The 26,299-nt window shown below is 43.6% G+C and overlaps 3 protein-coding genes across 4 annotated transcripts in view; 1 reads left to right on the top strand and 2 right to left on the bottom strand.

Annotated features, from left to right (window-relative positions):
* Positions 1 to 26,299, bottom strand: part of LOC126878311 (A disintegrin and metalloproteinase with thrombospondin motifs 7-like) — a 140,573-nt gene that overhangs the window by 65,192 nt on the left and 49,082 nt on the right. Inside the window, exons 1-2 of one of the 2 annotated variants that reach the window (XM_050640965.1) lie at positions 24,197 to 24,388; positions 23,687 to 23,831 (exon numbers count right to left, since the gene is read on the bottom strand). The gene's annotated coding sequence lies outside the window, so the exon portion shown is untranslated. Of the gene's footprint in view, positions 1 to 23,686; positions 23,832 to 24,196; positions 24,389 to 26,299 lie in introns of those variants that run through there. The other variant, XM_050640966.1, reaches the window with a different exon arrangement.
* LOC126878249 (A disintegrin and metalloproteinase with thrombospondin motifs 7-like) lies at positions 981 to 16,537 on the top strand. Its single transcript, XM_050640837.1, has 17 exons — positions 981 to 1,463; positions 3,335 to 3,500; positions 3,694 to 3,986; positions 4,119 to 4,243; positions 4,308 to 4,457; positions 4,757 to 4,903; positions 4,980 to 5,130; positions 5,620 to 5,721; positions 6,445 to 6,654; positions 7,661 to 7,900; positions 8,991 to 9,241; positions 9,400 to 9,558; positions 9,680 to 9,869; positions 10,162 to 10,305; positions 10,432 to 10,550; positions 10,793 to 10,962; positions 11,766 to 16,537. The coding sequence occupies exons 1-17, from the start codon at positions 1,062 to 1,064 to the stop codon at positions 12,362 to 12,364; spliced, it is 3,618 nt and encodes a 1,205-aa protein (XP_050496794.1). The 5' UTR covers positions 981 to 1,061; the 3' UTR covers positions 12,365 to 16,537.
* Positions 13,003 to 25,592, bottom strand: LOC126878248 (A disintegrin and metalloproteinase with thrombospondin motifs 7-like). Its single transcript, XM_050640836.1, has 13 exons — positions 25,338 to 25,592; positions 25,183 to 25,272; positions 24,976 to 25,100; positions 24,752 to 24,898; positions 23,687 to 23,831; positions 17,501 to 17,710; positions 16,942 to 17,056; positions 16,597 to 16,857; positions 15,602 to 15,719; positions 15,105 to 15,219; positions 14,155 to 14,405; positions 13,625 to 13,842; positions 13,003 to 13,313 (listed from the first exon to the last, which is right to left on the bottom strand). Exons 1-13 carry the CDS (start codon positions 25,590 to 25,592, stop codon positions 13,003 to 13,005), a joined length of 2,361 nt encoding a protein of 786 aa, XP_050496793.1.

Genomic DNA, 26,299 nt, shown 5'->3' with positions numbered 1-26,299 from the left:
TATAGAGAAAGGATCTGTATACAGAATTTATCCGTGAAAGGAAAACAGTTGCGCAAAGTTTTCGTTGTTCCGCAGCTTCGCGGCAGTGTTCACGAGATCCACAGAAAAAAGTAGCCTGTCATGAACGGATTCCAAGCACTTCTGACGTTCTTCGGCATCATCGCGATCGCGGACACCGATCCATCGAAGAGACACGGCAACGGACGTGCAAACGTATACCATGGTAGGTAAGTGCACTAGCAGCTTGCCACGGTTACCACGTTTCGGCTAGGAAATCCTCAGCTCGATGCACTCTACCACGCGAACCGTTTGTCCAGTCGACCATTTCGTCCGACCTGATCCGATCGAATTGTTCTCGCTCTTTGTCTTTCGCCTGTCTCGCTTGACTGTCCGAGTTTGGCATCTCGCTAACAAATGTCCCATAACTTTCCCGGCACGTTCTTTCGTTCTTCCGCTCTCTCGACCGTGTCATCGAGGATTTTCCTTTGCCCAACGGAACAACCAGGGACGATCGTATTGCGTCGCTCGTTTCGAAAACTTGCGCCTTTTTGCCCGTTGCAATAAGTTTGCCCTTGGTTCGATCGATGATTAAAGTTTAGGGACACGAGAACCGAATAACTAGGCCTTGAAGTTGTCGGGTTTGGATTGATACAGGGTTGGGGATGAAATAGGAGCGTCACGCTGGAAACGAGGCAAGTTAAGGTGACAAAGTTTTCGTTTAGTTTTTTGTGCACTTACGAGTGCCGAAGAAACGAAAGATCTTGATCGATTGTGCTTTACGAATTCAATAACGAAGTTTAATAACCGTGTTTCCCAAATTCAGCACGCAACCGAATCTCATTTAGCGCCTCTAGTTCGAGTTGATTCGAACAAGTACGTTTAACGCTTTTTCTACGATGCCGTTGCAAATCTTTCGACGCGACTCGCAAAGGCATTCGTGGAAAACATTTCGGAAAATATGCAGGCGCGAGCAAGAAAGAGCGATATGCGAAATTGTTGCGGGAACGAGGATGCGTCGTTCGTACGTTCTTTAACGAAAACTCTTCTCTTCCCGGTGGTCGATGTTCAGGTACACGAGAGACGTCCACGAGCCGGAATTTTTGATCCCGAGAAGAGTGTTCGAAGATGGCAGCTTCGACACATACTCGTTGCCGTATTTCTATGATCGGCAAGAGATCAACGAACGTAAGAAAAGGTCGACCGAGACGGGCGAGCAGGAGCTTGAGGCCGATAAAGTGCACCTGGTGCTGCCTTTCAACGGGATCGAACACCATGTGGAGCTCAACCCGTATCACGAATTCATCTCGCCCGACATGGTGATCGAGACGCGGGGTACCGGCCTGAGAACTAACTTGAACGAAGCGTTACGATTCAAGAGAGCCTCCGATCGACAATGCCATTATCGGGGCTTTGTTAGAGGCCATCGCACATCCAAGGCAGCTCTTTCTCTCTGCGATGGTGTGGTTCGTAAATACTATCCTTTTTATCTACGTTTATTTTTAATTAAATCGTCTTGAAAGCTCGAAGGCATAAAGTCGTATTATCGAAGTTTGCATTGTCGTGAAATTTTCCCACCCCCCGCCCCCCTCGCAAAGCACGCTTCTTGGTTCGAAGATAGGTATGAATACGATCGAGGCCAACAACGTATCGAACCTAGACTTTGTGGTTAATTCTTGTCGATGATCTAGCAACTCCGGAAAGATTTCGTACAATTGAATTCGCTAGACTAGACACGCTCCGTAACGATATAATCCACGATGAGAACACGGTGGCGTGCGTCTCTTCGAGGCTAATCAAGCCTCTTATTATGCACTTAAGCGGATGCAAATTAATATGAGGTATTTGCATTTAGATGGACGCGTACCGGGACCGTGTTGCCGATTCGACGCGACGATCGATTGTTTTGGGATCAAAGCCAGCATGCACGATCGTTCGGTCGCGTTTAATGGTTCGAAGTCTCGGTCGATTCCCGGGAGAATTTCGAGAATTCAACTGCGAAACATGCAGACAGAGTGGCTCATGCTTTCAACTTGATGCAATTGCCGCGCTGCGTTGCATAGCGAGACGCGATCTGCATAATCTCCTCCTCTCGGTGACAATGATCCGATTCTGCTTGCACGCCGGGAGGCCTGATACGAACTAAGATAGCGACGATAATTCAGAAATCGGAAGTAGACGATGATTCGGAGAAACGAATTTCGAATTATCTCCGCATAATGGCTTTTTTAAGTAAATCATTCGAGCAAAATCGGGCTACCGAAAGGGCCGAGATTTAGAAACGGAATAACAGCATGAGATATCGTGAGCTTGGCCGTCGAGTCGTTGTCGACTTATTCGGCTCTTAAGGGGAAAATAAGTTAAATAAACGATATAACGAGTCAAACGAATAAAAAAAAGTTGAGCAAATTGTTGAAATATGGTTGCAGCAACGTGGGTAATCGAATACCTGTTGTATATCGGCAAGTAGCTACTATTGGACGACGCTTATACAATTCGTCGAGTATAATGTAGCCATCGTGTTTCCTTCCGTTCAATTTTACGTGTTCGATCGTTACTCTCGAGGAAAAGAAACCGTATCTATCTCGTTGGTCTTTGGAGCGCGTATTTCGTAGGGTAAAGCTCGGAAGGTAGGAATGTCGAAAGGCGAGGAGGCGGCCGTAATTTAAAAGACACCTTCTGGTTAGCGTTCCCAGGCGCGTCGTTACTCGTTCGAGGCGGTGAAGTTACTCGAGCCAGGTATTGTAACTACCGGTGAATCGAATCGGCCACATAGAGCGTTATTGAATCTGTAAATTTTCGCAAATATCACGGCGCACGGTACGCGCTCTTCTCTGTCCTGTAGACCACAATTTCCCGTGAATTACCGAGGGCCTGTTTGTTTGCGCTATTGGGAGACGCGAAGCCCGAATTTTGAATTATACCGTTAGTTCTAGCTACGATAAATGTTGCGCGTAACAACCGATCCCCTAATTAGGATCGTTGGATTGTAATTTCCAAAGCGTGGCCGCGTAATTTCGTGATCCGCGAATGGAAATTCGGCACGGATTCGGTGGGTTTAAACGGGCAAGAAACGCGGTCACGTAGCCACGCCACGCCGGCACGGCACGGCACGGCACGGCACGGCACGCGTGCACACACGTATCATACGCGAGAGAGAAACTGCAATTACAAGTTAGTTCGGTATCGACGTCGTTTTCGGTGTTAACCCGATTGGGAGGTTCGCGTAATTGCATCTCTTTGCAGGCGTCTCCTGCCGACGGAACCGAGTCCCATATCTTATTTACAATAACGTTGATTAACGAAAAGTCGATAAGTGGCTGTGGATCTCGTGCAGGTTGGTTACGTGCAAACTAATCATGGCCGGTACTTCATCGAGCCGGTGAACGAAGCAGAACCGCAGCAGGATGGACAGCACGTTCACATAGCTTACAAGCGGGATGACTGGCACGAAAAGAAGGAGAGTCGGGACGATTCTTCCAAGAATTACTGCGGAACTTCCGGTTAGTAGTCGTCGATTTATACGAGTCTACTCTTCGCCGCGATATCTCTCCAAAAATTTTTTGTCCGTGAATTTTACAAGATCTCTTTTGCCAAGAGTACATTTTAAATAAACCATCTGCATCGAGGATAGAAGATAAAGGCCGATCTTCGAAACGGATAAAGCGATACGAGCCGTTGTCGTTCCGTTTGCAGATGACTGGGAGGCGGCGTGGGCGGAACAGTTGGCCAAACGACAGAAGCGACTAATGGAAGAGAATCCCGAGGTTGGTAAGGGCACTTCCTTGACCCACAGTATTCATCGCTTCGTAGAGATTGGATTGGTCGCGGACAGAAGGTTTCTCGACTTTTACAACAACAGCAACTACGAACAGTACCTGTTGACTATCATGAACATGGTGTCGGACTTTTATCACGACAGATCTGTCGGCAATCAAATAGACATGGTCGTCGTCCGCATTATATATTTGGAGAAGGAAAAGGAAGAGGTAACACGTAACTAGTTAGAGGACTAAAAATACGAGAATCCGTTTTAGCAATTAATCCACACGGGATGAAGAATATCGTAAATGTTGAAAGTGAGATATTCGAGATATTTTATCAAGACGATTTTCCCGTAGATAGATCTGCTTATTAGTCCCGCAGCCGAGGCAACGTTAGCGAGCTTTGCCAAATGGGCCCAAAAGATGAACCCTACGGATCACACTCACCCCAACCATTACGACATAGCGGTTCTTGTAACTAGGTAAAATTTTACTTCATCGAGAGTAGAGAACGATCGTAATGAAACATCGTAACGTGCGTTTCAGGTACGATATTTGCGCGGAAGGCGCACCGAATTGCAATCTGATGGGCCTGGCGTATGTCGGAACTGCCTGCGATCCCGAAAAAGCAGCTTGCATCACCGAAGATAGTGGCCTATTGCTTGGAATCGTAATTAGCCACGAAGTTGGTCACGTGTACTGTCCATGCACGTTTCTTTACCAACCTTAATCCCTTCGCTTCTAGCGATGTTTCAAAATCCATTAAAAGCACGAATTCGTTTTTTCGACCCGCTTTAACGAAAACTCGCTTCGGAACGTGGAATCGCGACGAACAAGCGGGATTCATTTTGCTTGATTTTTTAGCTGCGAAGGGATTAAGAGATAGGAGTCGAGTGGAACAGAGGACTTTCTTTTCGAAAATATTCCATTCGGAATTTTTCGCGACAATAGGTGGTTACAAAAGGGAAGTAATTTTGCAAGATGTGATTTTCCAGGATGGGCTGTTCGCACGACGATGTCGCTATCAGTGGCTGTCCACCCAAAGATAACGATAACAGTTATTTCCTCATGTCACCCATTGTCAACATCTATTCGTTGAGATGGTCGACTTGCAGCAGGAAATACATCACTACCTTGCTCGAGTAAATCTTTCGATATATGTATGCTTTGTTTTACTTTGTTCTATCGCGAGTCGAAAGCCTCGTGTCGATCGATTAGGAGCGGCTTGGGCGAGTGCTTGACCGACGATCCAAGAAATCCGCCGGAGAAATTCAAGTATCCGGACATGTTACCCGGTGCGATGTACGACGGCAATTTTCAATGCGACATGAACTTTCCCGGGTCGAAGATCTGCCCTGGCGATACCGGGGTATATTTCCGTATTTTCTCTTGCTATTTGTAGAACGTCGTTTATTTATAGGACACAGGATGAATCGAAAATTAGTATTTCTGGTAAACGCACAGTGTAGAAGGTCAGTTTTATCGAAACTTTATCGCACTTACCTAACAGATACTACCTATGCGTTTAAAAGATTGCTTCGCAAATCTTCGAAACAGGTTTATCAGTTTTTGTAGAATTGCAAATAATTGGAGAATAATTTTAAACAGAACGCCACTTGCTTCTATGCACGAATTTATTTAGAAGTTGAGATCGAACCGTTGCTCGGCAATCGTATCGTATCACATACGGTCGGTCTAGAAACGACTCGGTTATTCTCACGGGGAACAGGTCGATGGATGGGGTTTAACTTGCTCATAGCGAAAGTTACTACTTCGCGTTTTATATATTTCGTTAAACCCCGAAGAATAATTTGATTATCCTCGTTCCTATGGCGAACGAACGTTCCGTATGTTTCAGCGAGATGCAATGTGCGAGCTGCTATGGTGCGAAGGGAAGAACGGAAGCTGTTTCTCCCGGGGATCACCCATGGCCGAAGGATCAAAATGCGGCGAGAATTTGGTTCGTTGAATTGGATTTACCGAGAACAAAAGCGCACTCTGTAACAGTATCAATTTATGCATTTCTCCATGGAAATTATCGCGCCTTAAACGTCTCTCCAGTTGCGCCTTTGATCGCGTTACCATTCCAGTCGTTACTTTAATTTTTCGTCCTTTTTCTTTTAAGATAAAATTACTCGCGCACTTTTCATGTAGCTATTTTGCAATCGTTGCTCCTAGTTGTCCCGTTGACAAAGGATTATACCGTAAAATACGAGAGCAGAGAGCGCAGTCGAAAGAGAATAATTTAAAATTTCTGTGACGCGTCGTAACTCACGTGAAAAACGCACAAAGCTCGCTGTAACAATGCGAGCGGTGAGTCTAAGCAGAAATGTTCGTACGAATAACAGCCTTTGTAAAGTTTCGATCTGTCGTAAAAAATGTAAGACGCGGAACCTCTGTTACGTTTGCCTTTTAGAAAGATGTAGCGAAAGTATGTAGCCTTTATTTATCCATTGCAAAATTTACTTCTACCAAAGTCTTTGATTGCACGCGACGTGGAACGTGTTAATATCAGTATGTTCCATTTGACAAAATTTTTCGTAAAATTTTTCGCAAAATTTTCCGTAAAATTTTCCGTAAAATTTTCCGTAAAATTTTCCGTAAAATTTCCTACCAAAAACGCTACAAAGCAAAGCATTTCGCGACGAAACGAGCGAAGAATAAAGAACTAGCCTGTATTCAGTGGTGCATTCACAAGAAATGCGTGGCTATGGGCACCCGACCGACGGCGGTGCACGGTGGCTGGGGCAAATGGGGTCCCATGAGCGGTTGCAGCAGAAGCTGCGGCGGTGGCTTGAAATTCGCCGAGAGAGAATGTGACAATCCGCCGCCCGCCAACAAAGGCAGATACTGCATCGGAGAGAGAAAGAAGTTAGCCATTTGCAACACCATGGTAAATTCCACTGTCTTTCTATGCGAATCGACCGTGTGTGGTGCCGTTTCGACTTCATTTCTTCCTTACCCTTCTCCCTCCCCTTCCCCTTTCTACTCGATCCTTCTCTTTCTTCTACTCTTCTTTGCTCTTTTCTATTTCCAATTGTGTACGGGATATTGTTTCTCACCTCGTCGATTCGTTTCTTTTTATATATTTTTCCTTGTCTCGACCGAGAAAAGATATTTGATTGCAGCGTTGAACAAAATTTTCGTCGAAAAGTAGCTGCAAAATGTTAATCCTCGTTTTTATTTTTTTTTTTTTAACCTGAATACTATATTTGCGAGCCCACGTGTAGCTTCGTTGTTCTTTCAAACTTATTTTTGTCGAACGTTTGATTTTAGGTTAAAGATTGTAAACTACTGATGTTTTAGCTAACTTTCGTATACTTAAGTCACTGCCGATTTAGGCTTAGCTAAGAAAGGAGTATTTTAATTGCGTTATCTATAGGAGAAATTTTAATTTAAAGTTTCGTTCAGCCCTAAACTCTGCAGCCTAGTTTCACGGAGATCTAGTTAGATGTAGAAGATCGCGTGCTCTCGTGTGTACATGAGCGCGTACTTCACGCAAACCACGATAGCATCCTTATGTTCTTCGTATAACGGCCTATTTCTAGAAATCTGATATATAATATTTATTTTGTATCTTGTATGATAATCTTCGTTTAACGTTACGATGGTCGATTAATTTTATCGTTACCTAGTTCAGCGAAAAGAAAGAAGAAACGAAATGTTAGGAAAGATTGTTTTCGTAGCTGCGGAAAGGCAGCCGGCGACCTGCTACGGCTTAAACGATCGTCAACGAATTACTCTACTACGGTTCTGTCTCACGCCATTAATCATTTTCGGCTGCACACCCAGCTCTTAACGCTTTTTGCTAATATATCACCCTTTTTGCCGCGTGATCGCTAACCTCTGCGGCAGCGATATATCCCTTTTGTAAAAAACGACGACCCTGCACTGTGCAGCCCTGCGACCATAGGAAACCATCGTATCGCCAGTTGCAGTGCAGTTGGTACAACGAGCGAAAAATCTTGACCGACGGCAAGCATAACTGGACTGCGTACACTATCCACGATCCAACGCTCGATCCGTGCAACTTGTACTGCATCAATGAAAAGAACGTATTCACCAAGTTCCAAGTGGCAAACGATTCTACTCCCTGCAAGGGTGGTACTAACAACATGTGCGTCGGTGGTACATGCAGGGTAAGCAAATATCACGATTACCTCTTGTGTTTTTCTTCCTTCACTGCGATTGCTGTTTTGCGATTTAATTTCCTCGCAAGGAATCACCTGGAAAATTCTACGTATTGTGTGAGAACGACGAATCGCGTTAATTTAATTCAAAAGACGAGTTTACTATCTTAACTATTAATTTTTCGTACGATTTGCTTCGTTATTTCTTTGCGATTTCTTTCTCAGAATTAAGCAATACGTGTATACTTCGAGATTCTTAGGTTGCATTTCAGTAATATTTTACGACCTGATATTTTTTCTCCGATAGTTTTCTATTACGTATTTATCGAACATTTATAGCTGATCGAGCATCGTATCTTATATTGCGTTGCATCGGTAGCGATTCTAAGAAACGAAAGCACAGAGACGCAAAAAGTTATTTACACGGATAAAGGATATTTGCCGTTGCGAATTTTTCTCACAGATGTGCAATTCCAATATCGTAGATGTATCATATCGTATGTAGATTAAAACAGAGGAAATTTGCTGAGTAAAATGCCGGAAGCTCGGAAGTACTTTAACAATGTAAATTTAATCAGGAAACAGGAAGACGTATTCGCGTGATCTGCAACGAAAGAGCGTAGCGTTCTAGTTCTATGATGCTTTCGTTATAGAAACGAAAGAGAAGATGCCTTGGGTTCGAAATTATTCCCTTCGTACGGTTCGTGCGATAAGTTTCGTGACTAATCTCCCGCACACATTTCATTACCCTTCTACTAACTACGTTTTATGGCCTAAAAGCATCCTAAAGCTCGTGGGACAAAAATTTAGTTACCTATCTAATCGACATTGTCAAGTTAGTTACAAAATAATTTCTGATTTATTATTTGCGATCGTACCTTGATATTACTCCGTTTACTATAACGTGGGACGTTAAAGACAGCATCGTAACCGATCGAACTTGATTACTAGCAATTACAGGTTGAAGGGACATACATATAGTACGGTAAGTACTATACCGTTTTCGTTCTAGAAATAAGAGAATCTATTTCTTGCTTAGTAAGCCGCAATTAAAAGGAAACAGAACCTTTAGAAACGAGAAAGGTATGATATTTTCTAGAAAGTCGGTTGCGATTGGGTGTTGGATTCGAATGCCATCGACGACAGGTGTGGAACGTGCAAAGGTGACGGTACGAAGTGCAAGGCGATAGAAGGTTTCTTCAATGAAACGGGAATTCGCAACAGTAAATTATATTCTTTTCTGTCATCAAAGTTTTCGATTCAAAATTTTCCTATGTCTGTTTCTTCCATTATTTGCAAGTATTTGCAAGTTAAAGCTTTAACGATACAGGTAAGTGTGGAAATAAGAACGCTGGAAACTCTTTTATAATCATTGTTTTTACGAATGTATAAGTATGTGTGTCGAAGTACAGCGAGATGTACAAACGTTCGACGACTGTCGAGTGTGAATGGCTAAAAAGTTGAGTTTAGTCCATTTGAAATACTTACGACAACAACGAAATGTAATCTGTTGGTGATTGGAAAATTTTCGAATTCCTAGTGCACGTGAAGATAGTTACTATTCCTCAGGGTGCTCGAAGCATATACGTAGCGGAAATGCAGCCGAGTAAAAACGTACTATCGGTGAGACTCGAGAATAGCGAAACACACTGTTTGAACGAAGACAAGTAATTGCCTATATCGTTATTACAAAATAAACGATGGCGTCTTAAAAATATAATATTATACGTATTATGTACAGAGTGAAAATAATATGTTCGAAGCTGAATGTTTAACTCTAAGAAGTTAAAGATTCTTCCTCGTGTTAACGAACAAACTAAGTTCATCGTATACCGAACGATTTTCTAACGATCGTAGGGTGATATATAGAAGCGGTGATTACGATTGTGCAGGCTCGATTCTCGTATACCTGCATCCTGAGCCAAACAGAGAGGAGATTGAAATAAAGGGCCCTATAACGACACCTATTCGAATAGAAGTATGTATTAATTCCGTGCGTGAAATAGTCGAGATCGTAAATACGAATTTTGATAAACGCCGACTACATCGTTCTAACGCCTTTCCCTCGTGAGTAAGGAAAGTAAAAAAGGATCGAAGGAAAATAGATTCGTGCGTCGCGTAGCTTCGTCGTCGAACGTAAGAGATTCGCGTAAACGAACGTGAGGCATCGGCATGGAGCTGGCGATTGCGCGGAATATATTTTTTCTCGATGATCGACCATCGTTCCTAAATACCCACATTAACGATTCATTCCATCGTGATGATTCTAGTACGTATTCTTCCACCCGAGACAGAATCCTGGGATTCATTATGTATATTACGTGATGTCAACTGACCCGTCGTACAAGCCGAAATACCTGTGGGATTTCATGGAATGGAGCGACTGCAGCGTTAAATGCGGAGGCGGTACGATGGTAATTCGAATATCGAAGTCGACTTAATGATAATTCGAAGAAGCATTGTCGCGAATCTGGCACTATCGCGATTCACGCAGCGAAAACGACTTTAACGTTACTATATTACTCTTTTGCTCGGTGTAGATATCGGAGGCAGCGTGTATCGAAGAAAAAGGTGGAAAAGTGAGTCTTGAATTTTGCGATGGCATGTTACGACCAGATCCAAAAACTAGGGTTTGCAACTCGGAAGCCTGTCCAGCAAAGTACATGCAACCACACAACCATCGACTCTACCATTTCGTGCTATTTACGATTTTACGTTTCTCTATCTGCTTACATTTTCCTCCCGAAACTGCGAACAGCATACCTTTAGTACTATCGCGCTGTCTCTTCTTCGACGCAATTTAATTTTAATGACCGAATAAGCGACGATCCTTTCTAATTACCATTACTCGTTTATCGGCGAATATTTACGATCGCTGTATGACGATTGGAATTGCTTAAGGTGGCGCGTGAGCCAATGGAGCAAGTGTAACGCCTGCGACGGAAAGAAAGGAACGAGGCATCGTAAAGTGCAATGCGTGCGACCCGCTGCTCGTGCCGGCGAGGATGACGTTCAGGCAAATCTGGACGCGTGCAAAGGTCGCGTGCCAAAACAAGAGGAAGAATGTGTAGGTAAGGATGTCGGTGTCGTGCGTGCTTGTTGCCGATTTCCATCCAACGAATAACTTTTTCGCAACCTTATGATATTTTAACGGCACCTCGACATTCTTTAGCTGAACGATCAATCTTTCGCTAAATACTTTCTTCGTTCATCGATCACTGGCAATTTAATTGACGTGTCATTCGGATCCATGTAGTTATTCGTACACGTAGAAACCATTTCGTTCGCTGGTTATTTATTATTTCGCTCCACTGATTACCGAAAACCACGTAATCCGTATATATTTTTTTTCATTCTGGACAATACCATTTTTGCAGTATATTACGATCGTTTGAATTTTTTAAAAAATGGCATATCGCAATATGTATTGTGTTTACAATTGTTTCGTCGACGTTGATCGTGTCCTTTCAAAGCGTATAAACATTTCGATGTAATTCTCCTTCGGTATTCCGTAGAGACTCACAGTGTACATATTATGTTTCTATATATGTGGTGAACGGTGTTTTCGTATGTTGGTAAACGTACGTAGGTGCATAGCACGGATGTCACAGTAAAAGATTTACGATATAATGGAAATAAAATATTGACGCAGTGGCGTGAGAAGGGAAGGAGCGTGTACATGGGGAGTCGAACGAAAAAGCATTTACCGTATAATATTAGAATTGTATTTTCCCTTTGTCGTTCTTCTTAGGACGTGACTTTTATTTCGACAACCATGCATATTTAGCGTGGAAGCTGTAAATCGGAATCTGCAGCCGATTCTGACTCGCGTATCGATTGATCGAACCGTCGAACTTTCGGCTTTCCCTTACAGGCGAAAGACCGTGCAAGAAGACCTGCCCCAAAAAGGTCCGAAACGCAAACAGGCAACTCGTTGCTTGGAAAGAGAAGAAGAAGCAGCCGCTACCTCACGAGAAACGGGCTAAAATGGTCGACAAGTTGGTGGACTTGAGTTTGGCCGGATATCTGGAGAAAGCGTACGGTATCTCTCGTGAAGCCGACGATATGGGAATGACGGTCGACACGGCGGACTTCCGGCAGCTTCTTCGCGAATGGTCCCTCGCCGACGAGGAAAAGAGGAAACGCGGCGCCTGCGATCGAAACGCGTCTACTCCAAAGCCCGGATCGATCATCAAAGACTCGGTGCCAGTCGAGAACGTGGTGTTGTTGGAAGCGCCTATGCTAGAGGAGGGCCTCCTGTCGAATTTGTCGGATAGAGCGTATCAAGAAGTTGGCGACCTCGTCGGCGGTAGTATCGATACTTCCAGAGTGAAGATTTACAACGGTACGAAGGCTGTCGAGAAGATCGAGAAGCTGGAGGGTCGTAACATTAGCGCGGTGCCTAACAAGAAAGAAAATTATAGTTACGATGCGTTGTCAAGAATCGTAGATTTGGCGAAACGGCGAAAATGAGAACCGTAACCAATTCTCCATTCGCGTACAAGACAAAGCACTTGACACTGGCATCGTCGATATTTATAATCGATAATTACAATTATCTGACACTATTTACTAATCGATATTTCTTTGATATAACGTTGAAAAGTGTTAATATATCGTCTGATAAAAGTATGTATTAAGAAACATTGATAAATATAGCTAAACTCTTAGGTTACGAACTTTCGTTAAATAAGAGTCGAATATCGGTACGTTTCGCCTTCTATGTATTAATTTAATCGGCGCTGTTGATGGTTATGGAAAAATCGACTCACGTCGACGGTAATTCGATTTCTTTAACATCGTACAATCTCGGGAAATCGAATGGTGAGAATCGAAACGAAAACTCGATTGAAACGACAACCGTTTCTATCCTTCTGCGCGCGCGCACAAAATTTGTCGATTTTGATTATCGTGCTCTTAATCGACGCAATTATTATTTTAATATCATGACGTTCCATTTTACAACAAAGTTGCTTTACACCGCTTTGATCGGCGTTGCAGATTTAAAGATACGATCCGTGATTCCGTGAATGATACCGACCGATCGCTATATTCGAGAAGGATAGGATTTTCATATCGCTACACTATTATCGAGTGCAAAGTAACTTTTGTTATTTGTTTATTGGTGGACGTCGTTTCGAAGCAGCTTCGGCGTCCTCTTGAATTTTCTGTATATATCTGACCGCATCCATACCAACTAAAGTAAATTCCGTGCTATTGCCGGGCGGTTGGGGCTCGAAATTCTTAGGAAAGTTGAGGGCGTCGTTTGCTTCGTCGCGTTCCAAGACGATGGTGAGCGTTAAATTTGTAATATTTTCCGTGTCGATCACCACCTCGCCTTTCTTCACGCTGTCATGTTTCTTTACTTCCATATCTTGCTTCATCCGAGTTCCCAATTTCCGTTCAGAGAAACGTTCGTCATCTAAATCATACGACGGATAATTGCTTTCACTTTCCTGTTCTTTTTTCATGCATAACGTTACGCGTCGATAAATAAATGAAAATGCCGTAGAAATAACTACGTATTAAGGAATGAAATTGGACGAAAGATCCTAATGGTAGAATTTCCAAGGAAATATAGAAACACAGAAAAAACTAGTCGAGCGAGGTCGATTGAATCATTTTAGCGGGCTCGAACGCTTGGTAGTCGTGTTCACCTTCGGTGATTGATTTAACGACGCGATTGATCGTTAGATTACTGGACGGAGGAAAAGCGAGACTGAGAGCCGGTACTTTTGTCCTTTTGCTCGTGTTTCGCGAGAACGTTGTCTCGTTTCTCTCGGCTAGTGCACAACTCTCGTTCTTTCGGCTTCGGTCCTTGACAGTAGCTGTCAGCGATAATATCTACATCCAGCTCGGAGTGGCCGACAGGACGTACACATTTGACGGCTCGTCTCTTCTCGCAACCAACGACGCAGGATGTGCAACCTTGCCAGTCACCGATCATCCATCTGCGATAAACATCGTTACGAGTAGCAACGTAAGTTTCAACGAATTAGAATAACTAGATGGATCGTATTCTCCTTGGACGAAATCTCTCGTCGTCGCGCGAAGGATCTTTCGATCTTTTTCTCGACGTTCGGCCATCACACGGACAAACATTGCTCGCTTTCTGTCTTAGGTTTCTCGGCTTTGAAACTCGAAACTTACAACGTTATATATCAACGAAGACATCGTGATTGAAATTTTAAGCAATTCGGCGGTATTCGCTCGACTTTTGGAATTTTCTAATTAAAAGTATGTAACGAACGTGTCGCTCTAACCTCGGCAGGCAGGGTGCTCGATAACAGGGTCTCACTTTTTCCTCCGGTCTCGGGATGCTCTTACAGAACGTCTCATCCACGATGCCAGCGAGTTTCTCCAAGCAACGAGGCTTGGAAATCTGTTCACCGGGTCCGCAATTCGCGCTGCACTTCTCCCAGTCGACGAAATCCCATGAAAACTCCGGCTTACGAGGGCTCTTTTCTTTCACACCGAACGAATACCTCACCGTCACGTTTTCTTTCGGCAGAATCTATTCGATGAAACAACTTACTCGGGCAACGAAATTATGCCGAGTACGTAGCAACGAAACCACTTTTCCACAGTTCAGGGGAAATATTCCAGGCGAGCAGTTGTTCGTTGGTAAACACAGTTACGTAGGTAAAAAATATTATAACGATAAGTACGTTACGATAATCAGAATTATTATAATTTCGCGAGAATCTCTGCTCAAAGGGATATAGACGCGAGTGTCAAATACGAATTTACTATTCGGGTAAATACGTTGACTCTCAGTTTTCGAAACTTGGTTCGAAAGTTCCGTGATTTCTAACGATAAAAGAACAATTGCGTTTCGTACTCGAACGATTCGGTTGGGAAACGAAGGAATCTCGTTGGATTTAAGCAACCTGCTCGTTTGTCGTTGGTAGTAGCAGCAGCGGCAAAGATATCAGGTCGGAACGTAACGTTCCTTTCCAACGACCGCTTGGAAGATTTTACGAATAGCGTCGCGTAAGTGCGAGTGGTAGCGATAGAAGCAGGCGCAAATATCGCGTAATAGCAATTAGTAATTAGTTAGGTGGCGTTGAACAGAATTTTCTTCGTTTCGCTGCTCAAGATATGAACGCGTAGCACGACTCGATAAGAAGTGTCCAAATTTGGACACCGTGTTCGAGATACTTTATCAATCTGTCAGGCTGGCTAATTAGAGGACCGCGTTCGTTATGTTTACCAATATAAGCAAATCCTTCGTGACTGGTCCCGGTATGCTGAGAACCTCCTGACTCGCTCTTATCGTTCCTAGCCACGCCCTCGTGCCCGCCACATCGAACATTCCTAAACGATCCCTGAAATGATCGCACATAATGAAAAAACAAAAGCAACGATTAAATGCGCTTGAATCAAACGTACGCTGAATGCACAAAGTACATGTCTCACGAGTAGGAGCACGAAGTACGTCTGGAGAGACTCGTGTTCTTTAATCGGACGTTTTAACGATCAATCGACGCATTTCTTTTCTCTCCTCCGCGTTTCTCTAAACGACGCCATTCTTAAAGAACCGATCGACGTTAAGTATGAAAAATAAAAAATAAAACAACGTTCTATCGGTTTTTGCGGTACGGTGATATAAAATCTACGATTCCTTTAAAAAGAATACGACGAAGAGAGGAAATATTTTACTCTTTCGAGAGTCAAGGTGTTCAAGTTCTTTAGCGGAAGTCAATTTACCCATCAATTAACGGTTTTCCGTCTCTGGTCCTCACCACTATCCTGGATTTAGAGGGCTCGATCTCCTCTAGCCGGACGTTGGTCGCGCCGACCGGGACGTCCACTACTTTCCTCGGCTCTGCCATTGAAAGTTTTCCCCTCTCGATTATTAGAAGTTTTATACCGAGTGGGACGTGCAGTATCGATTCGGGGGATCGCGAATACGAGATTTATTCGCTGATAGGTTATATCGGTCTGGTTCGAAAGCCGAGGGAACGGATGAGATTCTTCGGGAAATACCTTGGAAAGTTCTCGCACTTTTCACGGATCTAGTGCCTTTATCCGCGAGGAATTTCAACTTCCCTAGCCGGCGTTTTATTTATCGCGATTAGAGATTCTTCCGTGTCTAAAAACTTTCGCCGGCTTTTATATTAAATCAAACTCTCGGCATTTTTTGATCGGGGCATAAACTATTCTTCTCATACCACGTTCCTCTCTTTGCCTTTACGATTCAAACCGACGAGTTTCTACAAATTTAAATTAATTTTCCACGGAAAGTGCCTAGTCGTACGATGTAGAAAACTTTTCGATCGATAAAGTTGTATGCCAACGACGAGGTAAAGCGATCGAACCTAAAATAAAAACGTATGATATTTTTTAAGCGGCCAGTTCGACGCTTACTCGTAGCTCTTGACTTTCGGCGATTCCTAATAATCTTGCAAAGGAAAACAATTTTAACGATATTGGTATATCGTTATAGAAATATCTAGAAAACGAAATAAAAGCAGACGTAATTAAAATAACGCGTAGGTACGTTTGAAAAATGCGCAAGTTCTTGGAGGATAGTGCGCTGCCCGAAAGAATGCCGAACGACCCACCTCAGTCGGTAATAAAACGTCGGAATAACTGTAAAACAAGTTATAAAGACTAAAGGCCGGCTAATACGATGAAACGCGCGACGATATTTCGAAAAGGGAAGAAATCATCTAGAGGAAGAATCGGGTAATTACACTCACGAGACGCCGGACCGATCGTTATCACGGCCTCCTTCAGGCTACACGAAGTGCCATTACCCTTACAGACGCCACACGCATCTTCCACGGCGTTCGACTCCATATTCAGGTCGCAGGGAATCTCTCGACAGACACCACCGATGCAGATGTCCCGAATACTCCTGTAGCAGGTGGTCCCGTCGATGACTCTCGGTCGGAGCGAGGCCACCACGTTCGTTTCGCTTAAACAGTAAAGGCCGCACGGATTTTCCGAAGCTTGTAGATCTGCCGATCGACTCGTGTAAGTGACTTATATAGCCGGAGACGATGTATCGACGAAGAATTCGATATATCGAAAAAGCTAGTTACCCTCGGGTAGCTTGTAAGCGGTCCATCGGTGAAGTTTCCCGTCTTCTGGAAAGATCCAGTTATCGAACTCGCTGCACTGGACGTCGCGGAAGGACGGCGCGTCAACGTCGCACGGCTGGAATTCAGTAAAAGTTTTAACGACGAACATGGTGGTTGTGCAAAGTGACCCAACTTGAGATTTGCTTGGAATAACATAGGAAAATGGTTACGTAGATATCGGTTGAAAATTCTACGTCGACGGCGAATAAATCTGTACATCGTAACGTCGTATCGCTTGATATGCTACGATTCTCTCGGATTCGACAAACGAAACGCATTTTCAGCGAATGTTTTCAGAGTAAAGAGTTTTTTTCGAGAGACGCGGTTTTTTCTCGGAAGTCATGGAAACGATAGCGATTTAGATCTTGTAAGCTTAGCAAAAATGTTTTCCGTCTTTCGAATTGGAGTATATACAACGAGTTACGCGTTACGATAAACGAAGCTTTGATAAGCTTCGATTTTACCGTAGAATATATTTCTGTCCGATATATCTCTGCTTGACTTTTCCGGTGTTACTAACCTTCGTGGCGCATATTTTATGACGTTTTCTGTCACCGCGACAGTAAGCCCCGCCGTTGGACGGCGAAGGATTGATACATCGTCTGACTGAGAAAGCCACGCCGGAACCGCAGCTTCGGGAGCATCGACTCCAAGCTGACCAGCTACCCCAACCACCGTCTACGACTCCTGGTCGTTCGCCGACCAACAGACATTTCATTCCGTAACACCACTGCAAAGTTAATTATCGATCAATTCGACCAACCTGCCACCGTTTTTAAATTAATCGCGTCACGAGCCGTCTAACGATCGTTACGCCTCTCCGTTCCTCTTATCGTTGCGTTGTGGAAATTTCAACGAAAATGGCGATGTTTCTTTTCTCTGACATAGCCGAACAGAATCTGTTTAAATAAACTAGTCGAAAGAGCGGAGGGAAATTATTCCGAGTGATCCTGACGCGTCGCCGTATCTTTGTTATAAACAAAAAATATTTCGAAACATTAAACACCGGGGAAAGAAATTCGTCGAAGATAGATGTAGAAATGAAAAATTACCATCGAAATGAACCGTTTGAAAGTTCGAATCAAAGGATAACGTTGAAAATTGAAGGAAAAGCGAATTTTTCGATTTCCGATATTTTTTGCGGTCTCCTGTCTTCAAGTTGAATAGAAAAGACAAAAAATCTCAGCAAATTTTTCTCAGCTGTCGAAATTAAAAGGGAAAAGAAGCAAGTTGCATCGTGACGTTACTACCTGTCGTTTGTCGTCTACTGTTTCCGTATATTTTTCCGAAGCTATTCGATCGGTCTTAATTGCGAGTGGCGGAAAATACTCGTACGTTCGAACAACGTGGATGATCGAATTACACGACGATACTTATCCGCTGTTACGATCTCGCAAGTTAATTCTTATACACGAGAGACCATAGCAATCAGAATTCCATAAGGATACCGGAGAAACTCGAAAGTACCTTTATCGCATAGTCAGAATAATAAACCAGCCGTGCTTCCGTCGCTCCTTTTCACGAGGTTTTAGGAAGATTCGAGATTCGACGATCTCGCGAAGAGAATCGCGTCACACTCTGATTTTTACTTGAATCGAAAAATCGATTTATCAACCGGAATACCGGCTGTGGTTGTACGATCACGTTTCGCTACGTGACGGAAGGAGACCAAAAATATTTCTCGATAACGAATGACTCGAAAATGCTGGGAAACCCGCAGAAACGTGATAAAACGGTCGCGGATGAGAAGAAGGATAGTATTCGTTCGTCGGCTCGTTCTTTGCGAATAATTAAACTCGATAACCAGTGACGCTGAAAAGCAACACGAAAGCGAAAGTAACAACGCGGCTCGGAGTTTGTTCGTCTCGACTCGACCCTTTGATCCGATCGTGACGCGTTTTAAGACTTTCGTTCCGGTGGCACCACCGTTACGAGCTTTCGCGATAAACTTTTCTTTGTTATTATCTCTTTGCGAATGTCTATGTACGTACCGTCCGGTTTAAAACAGCGTCCTCTGTAAGTTGTATTCCGACTCTGTTGCGGTTTTAATTCGCGCTAAGCAAACTCGAGCTTGACGAACTTGTCGAGAAAACGCGCGAGGGCTGAAATAAAATCTTGACAAATAGCATAACCGAGCCGTTGCGGAGCGATAAGGCGAATTTGCAGAGCGTTGCTGTTCTCATATGTAACGAGTCGTTTTTAAGGAAAATCGTGTTTGGGATTCATCGGCGCGAAGGCTTCTGCTTCGAATTCAATCGCGCGTTACAACTTTTCTCGCTTTTATCGATTACAAGTCAATTAGAAATTTTAAACTCGCCAATGTGTTCATCTCGTAAGAATTTTATTATTCTTCTTATTTGAAAATTAATCAAAGCATCTACGAATCGAGTTACCGTTAGTGCGTTTACCATGTTGCAGGCATCTATCGTGGCATTCTGTCATCGCGACATCTATCTTCGTTTCGTAGCTCGATTTTCTCAAGAAGCAACTGCGAAGGCGTTACTTTGCAAGTTGATTAAATTTATCCTCCACGATAAGCAAGCTTATTTTTTCTTTTATCTGCTATTCATTTCGGAGACAGGTTTGTATTACGGTTGAACGAAGAGTTTGCTCGGTGGCTAAGACGAGCGTTAACGCGTTATGAACCCGAACGCGGCCTCCCTCTGCGACGTGAACTTTCGCACCACTTTGACATCATGTATCATCTGGAGTCAAATATAGCGGGAAATTTGCATACTTATTGAATCTAGTCTTTCGCCGGCTCTTGAAAGACAAACTGACAGTTACCTCTAAATATATGTAAACCGACGTTATACACCGATGGAAATAGCGACTGGGTGGTCCATTCGTTTCGAACGTTAAATAAATTTTGCATTCGCTATATACTAATCGTTTCGATATTCACCATAAGCGCGATTTTCGTATTTTAAGCGATTTAAATTACTGTTACGAATTAATTACGCGAAATTGATATATCGGTGCCTCGGCTATGGACGATACGGCCTAAAAACTGCGGCGAGAAGATTAGTCAAAATAAGTTTATCGTCGAGTCGACGAAAGCGTGGAACACGAAGGTAATTTTTCTCTTGTCCGATGGCCGACTCGTTTCCCAAAATATATAGCTCGTTTTCCATGCGCCAGAGTTCCAAGCGCTTTGATCCGTGCAAGCTGAATAAGCCTAGCATGTTCGATGAAGCACGGTTGGCATGGTTGGCAAAGCGCGTGAGGTGAAAGCTAGGTGAAAAAACAGCTGCTCCGCATGTGGCAGGCGCAATGTCTTAATCAGAGTCGCATTGAAATTCAAACGGCCGAGAAGGAGATTTTTATCCGGGTCGGTTTTACCGTCGGCCCCTACTAGACCAGTTTCTTGCAAAAGTCTTGCTGTAAAACGGCTGCTCGCGTATTTATAGAGAATTATCGCATATCTAAACAATACGTATCATTGCAACGCAGAAACGTACACGTAATTCTTTCGCAATCGACCGCGTCGCGACGCGTGATGCCGCGTCGCACGCCCGACGAAAGCTTGCAATCGACCCCCCCGATGTCCCGGATCGTTAAACCTCTTACACTATCCGTTACTCGAGAAACCTCCCAGTAATTCAGATATGTAAATGCGAGCGTTCGCTGGCCGTAATATAGATCGTACGATAGAATACGAGCTTGAAGATGAAGCGCGATACTTTTTCTGTGTAATTACTGGCTTATTTATAAGAGCGTTTATTCCTCTTTCAGGGATTATAAATTTCTCGAAGGAGAGGCAGCGATAATCTACCGAGTTTCGTAAAAACGTCTCTACTTTACGCGAGTGATCAATTTCGAAAGCAAGTGCCGTCGCATCCTTCTTCGAGAATTTTAACCTGTTCGAAATCGAATACAGCCTTGGATACGTAAAAACAGACAGTCCCTCTTATCGTCGTCGCATCTACGATACCGAAATATCTCTGAAACGAAGCGCCTTGGTTGATCGAATCGTCGATCCTCCGGTATTTTCATTAGCCGAGTAAAATTAAGTGACGCGGAGAGATCAACTGCCGAGATCAGGGACAGGTAGTGGTTAATTCGTCTTTGCATATTTCCAGGCAATAATTTACTCTGTTCTCTCCGCAACGCGTGCCCTCCGCCGCTGGTTTCCTCGCGGACACGCAACCCCTTCCCGGAATGGCACACCTCAGGGTTTCGCAGTTCTGAAAATGAAACGCGATCGTATTGGCGGGGTCGAAGCTGGACGTATATGTCGTGGCGAATGCGATATCGCGAAACGATAGGCCTACTTCGAACGTCGCTTATCTAAACCGAACGACGCACGGCAGAACGTATTTTCCTAAAAGGATAAGGTAGACCGCGCGTAAGGTAGAAGCTTGCTGTGGCGAACGACAGATGGTGCCTGTTCACGGGCGGTCTGCGTCTATCGCCGTTTATCGCATCGGTATCGCGATTCCCGACGACGATTGACGAGTTGGCGACCCGTGGACACCTCGAATCGCCAAGGAAACGCGACCAATCCTCCAACACGTACGACGTTACGCTGTCACTACGTAAGAAATATCGCTTCTTATTTCCCGGCCTAAATCGAAATCGTGCGATCGAAGTAGTGGCAAATGTTCAAATTTAAACTTTGAAGTACCGAACTTTGTCGGGATAAATGATCGAGAGCTTTTCGCGATAAAATCAACCCGAAGGTCGTTTCTTCGAAACTCAACCAGTTACTAAAATGTAACTTTATCAGAACCGTTTCTTCGCTTATTTCTACGCACGACAAATTTTGAGGCAAAGAATTCGGTAGCTTTGCGTTGAAATTTCGAATGTTCGAATTAAACCTTTTCCGTTAAACGAACTCGACGATAGAAATCGATCCTGTTAAATAAGGAATCTCGATCGTTGATAAAACGAAAGTTTAGAAGAGTACGCGAACCGATCCGCTTGGTACGAAAGGCAATTTACGATGTCTAAAATAATCGAGAAACCATGTTGTCCGACAACGTAAACGTAATTATTCTCTGTAGTTTATTAGGTTTAAGCGACGCAAAGAGAATGATAAATTGAATTACATAAATTATATGAAATTGCCTTAGTAGTCGAGGCACCTTTGAATTCAGTCGCGTTAATATATCTGTACTCGGTACTCTAATTAAATTCTCTGAGATAGGAAAATTAAAGAAATTAACTTCGTCTAAAGTATAGCCACTTAAAAGCAAAGGTTTGTTCCATCCGGCCCCTTGATTAGAAGGTTGCATGGTGGAAAGAGAGCAAGTTAAACGGCGCTAATACGTAATTGAAACGATACGCCTGGAGCATCGAGGAAAGTCGTAATTCTTTTTTCTCGGACGTGAGACACGAATACGTGGAAACAGGTGCGAAAAGAACGGCATTCGACTCATATACGTTGCAATAGATGAAAAATAATCGGGTTTTCCGCGTTTTTCGGACAATTTCACCGTTGACGTGCTATAAAAACGTTGTAACGGATCGGTATCAACAGGACGTCGACAGGTCGAGGCATCAACGCGGCGCAACACCTCCCGGGCGATCCGCGGGTACCAACCGCCAACACCAGAGGGCTACGACGACAACGAGTCTGTCTATCTCGCTAGCGGTCGAATATACGAGCGAACGATACAAATACCGCACCTAGCGAGACTCCCTATACGTCTAAGGCAGGGACTACCGGGCATAGCCTTACCGACGAGTCCACCGGTAGTCCCGGGACGAAACGCAAAACTCTCTTTTCATTCGACATAACGTCAACATATGCTCGTGGAAGTAATTTTTTGTTCGTCAAGGCAAACAGCTAGACAAATTTAACTAATTTCGTATGCGCGGACGGCTTAATTAACGCGGCAAAGTCGTTGAACAAAGCTGAAAGTGTTTGCAGCTGCCGCTTTACACCGGCCCCGACTGTTACAAATACGAATAACTTAATGAACAAGTGGAACACATTAATGAAACCGCACCAGTTCACGCAGTTACGGGTGAACTTTCTTTTCTGCCGTAACAGGAAGGAAAAGAAAAAAGAAACTGAATCTTTGTTTCGCCGGTGCGTATGCAAATATCAAACAACGACGCGTATTAACGCGTTTATTACAGTTCCTGGAAAACAATGTCGTTCGATAAATAAACGATGCACACTCTGAATTTTCGTTAAGTTCGTTAACGTTCGCGCCACCCTGCCACGCGCGTCTCTATGTTTTCGTATTTAATTATAAAATTACAACGGCCTCGTGTTGGCCCATCATTAACGATTTCAAATGACGAAATAACGAGGCTGTTTGACCGAGGTTCGACGCGACAGCCGCTCGGTTTACGGTCTCCCTCTCGTTAAATCAATCGAGCTACGGCGCGAACGTTCAAGCTTATGAAAATATTGATTTTCGCCTTTTTAAAGGTGCGAAGATAAAACGATCGATCACATTCGCGTTGATCGAAACAACGAAAACGTTATTCTCGCGAACGTTTCAATTTTCGTCGTGGATCCAGTTTTCAGAATCCAGCCAGGCTACATATTCTTTCTTGGCTCCGACGAAATATGACGGAAATATAAAAGATATGGAGCTGCATGCCGCGCCGGCGCATAATATTACGTGGAAAATACGGTTGCGGAAGAGCCACGTAACGTAATATCCCGCTGAGAATAGGAGCTGGCTACGAAGAAAGACAAGTACGCTTTAAAAAAATAATACAGAGGCAATTAAATTTGCTTTCTTACCATGCCCAGGTCGCATTGCCGTGCATCAGAACTGTACTGTATCCGACATTGGTCATCCGCGTCGTACACTACACCTGGAAGAAGGTCCGTGCTGGGAAACTCGTGATTTTGCTGCTCGTCTTCCAAACAAAATCCCAAACCTGTCCTGCAAGAATAATCGCACGGATAATCTTCTTTAGCGTTTGCCAACTATCAGCGACCTAAAGAAGCGTTAAAATGTTTTGCTTTTATTAGCGATAGTCTTCCCTCCACCTTTTTTTTTTTTTGGACATCCGCAACGGTATTAAGCAAATAGGGGAGTTTGATAAAATCGTAAGAATTTTAGCAACAAGAAGGATAGAAATACACTGTTCTTCCGTTTCGGAGTTCTGGAAGAAATCCAATTTTATCGTAGAATTTTAAAGCGTTTTTCGGTCAACAAGGTTCTTCGCTGCTTTAAAATGAATGAAAGCAAAAGCAATCTCGAATCGATCTGATAAAGTTCCGGTGCTGTACAATGCAGTTTCTTACTCGATATACGATTTCAGCGAATTCCTCGAACACTCGGACCATCTTTTCGTGACATACATGTTGCCGGGATGCATGACCGTCGTCTCCACATATCCTTTTCCACGACGAACAATGCCTGAGCAACCATTTTCCTCTTGGACGTCGTGCGACATGCCTAATCTATGTTAAAAGTTCATCTCAACCTCGAGACGAATAAATAACAAATCCAACGATAAAAACGTTTTAGCTTTATGAGAAGGTCCTTCGTCGATAAAGGTTAATATTCTAAACATATTGTATTATACGCTTATTAGTTTCACGAGTATGTTGTTTCGATGAAGGTTACTTGAAAGTCATTTAAAGGTCATCTACAGTATTATCCATCTTAATGTCAACCGTACGTAATATCATTTAGAAGTTACAAGTTAATGGAAGTGGTATCTTACGAGGCTTGTTATCGTGTTACATTCTTTGGAACTCCTCGTGAACCTTCACATTTCGAACTGTAGTATTCTTCGGCGTAAGAAATGAAAAGAAGAAGAAGAGGAAGAAGAGGAAGAAGAATGAAACTCGTACGTGTGTCCGATGTGATGAGCGATGTGGTATCCTGTGTGTAGGCCGATATCATTTATAACGACAGCGCCTTTCAAAGGGTCGCAAGTTCCAGCGATCGTCGAGGTACCGGTGAAACCGCACAAGTTCGCCAAATCGCAGACGTTACTCCTGGTTAAACGAATGAACGTTGAAGCTCGTTCGAGGTTAAGTTGGATACGCGCAACGTTATTTCGATCGCAAGGTACTTTGTAATGAGAATAGCGCAGTCGTGGTGATTGGGGTGTGAATCGTCACCAGGGTTGATCGTTTCTTGCCACTCCTGGAAGTATTTTAGGCTACTGTTTGGATCTTTAGTTATCGCTACAGTCATCTATATTCGTGATTTAACGTACGTGATATTAAAGCGATATTAAAGAAGAGGTATAATCGTATCGTAAAGCAAAGAAAACTACCTGGTTTTCTTGGGCATGCATTCTTATGATTCTAACAACGGTTAATTCCATTGGAATGCCTAGACTATCGTCGTGTAACAATCCTGCGGCCTGAAACACGCTTAAAATTAATAACTTTTAGCGATCCTGTTATTACCAGAAAATAACGCAGGTACATCCGTGTTATGTGTTGGAACGTGCTTTTGCCTATTTTTAACCCTTAATGGAAGGCAATTAGGAGTAAAGTAGGGCAAAGTTAGTACCATGTTGAGCAGCGTCAGCGCGTAATTCTCGACGTCGAAATCCTGGCGATAATCGAGAACGGTCTTGTCGAGTACCAGCAGCAGTTCTATCGTGTAGGATTTAGTCTGCTTCTTAGGTGGGTGGCTTTTCTGCGAACTGAAAGCGCGCTTGGCAATGGTTTTGGCCATATTGCCGGTGACATTACAGAGAATCTCGGCGTTCCTTCCGAATTCGTCCGGACTCTTTTTGTAGACGACATGCGGGTGCTCCGTTTCTTTGGTAAAGTCGTGACCTGCCACCGGCTGAATCGTGTACCACGATCGTTTCGTTCTAATATATCCGGCCTGCAGATGAGAACACCGAGATTCCTTCTAGTCGAATTTATCTTACGCCGGGACTCTCGGCCCACCATATTTGTTCGAGTCGTTTGAAAGCTTTATCCGGAAGGCTGCCTCTCGTAATTTAAAAACTTTATCCCTTTGTTCCGAACAGACCGCGAGTCAACGTCGCGTCTCTAGTTTACGCTGGAAAGTTTACACCTTAGATAGGCCAAATCCGATATATCGTTCAAGATTTCAAACGACTAATCGCCAAGGGAATATAAAAGGCGATACTAACGAGGCCGTAACAAGTGGACAAGGCGCTGTTGCCCGATTGACCGAGAACGCGACCCTGATAATGGCACTGGCTGTCGCGTATTTTTCGCAATTTTAAATTCTTCAAGAAATCATCGTTGCCTCCAGCATTGGAGGTTCTCGATACCTCGTGCTCTTCCACGATAGCGCCTGAATAAAACGTTTCCGTATCGTATTCGGACTGTACAAGTCTAACTTTATAGCTTCTGTCTGATATAAATAAATTGAAATAAATCGTTCGCCCGATTTATTTGTCTCTT

This window comes from Bombus huntii, chromosome 2 (genome assembly GCF_024542735.1).
Source record: "Bombus huntii isolate Logan2020A chromosome 2, iyBomHunt1.1, whole genome shotgun sequence".
Lineage (NCBI taxonomy): Eukaryota > Metazoa > Arthropoda > Insecta > Hymenoptera > Apidae > Bombus > Bombus huntii.
This window is presented reverse-complemented; position numbering and strand designations above follow the sequence as displayed.

What these genes read in the sequence shown, in the direction of transcription:
- LOC126878248 (XM_050640836.1), bottom strand. Translation starts at nt 25,592, where the DNA reads ATGGCCAAAACCATTGCCAAGCGCGCTTTCAGTTCGCAGAAAAGCCAC. An exon ending in TTCCAACACATAACACGGAT is followed by an intron (nt 25,273 to 25,337) that starts GTACCTGCGTTA and finishes AGCGTGTTTCAG; the next exon opens with GCCGCAGGATTGTTACACGA. An exon ending in GGCAATGCGACCTGGGCATG is followed by an intron (nt 17,711 to 23,686) that starts GTAAGAAAGCAA and finishes TTAACTTTGCAG; the next exon opens with TGGTGTTACGGAATGAAATG.
- LOC126878249 (XM_050640837.1), top strand. Translation starts at nt 1,062, where the DNA reads ATGTTCAGGTACACGAGAGACGTCCACGAGCCGGAATTTTTGATCCCG. An exon ending in GAATTACTGCGGAACTTCCG is followed by an intron (nt 3,501 to 3,693) that starts GTTAGTAGTCGT and finishes TTCCGTTTGCAG; the next exon opens with ATGACTGGGAGGCGGCGTGG. An exon ending in ATAGCGGTTCTTGTAACTAG is followed by an intron (nt 4,244 to 4,307) that starts GTAAAATTTTAC and finishes CGTGCGTTTCAG; the next exon opens with GTACGATATTTGCGCGGAAG.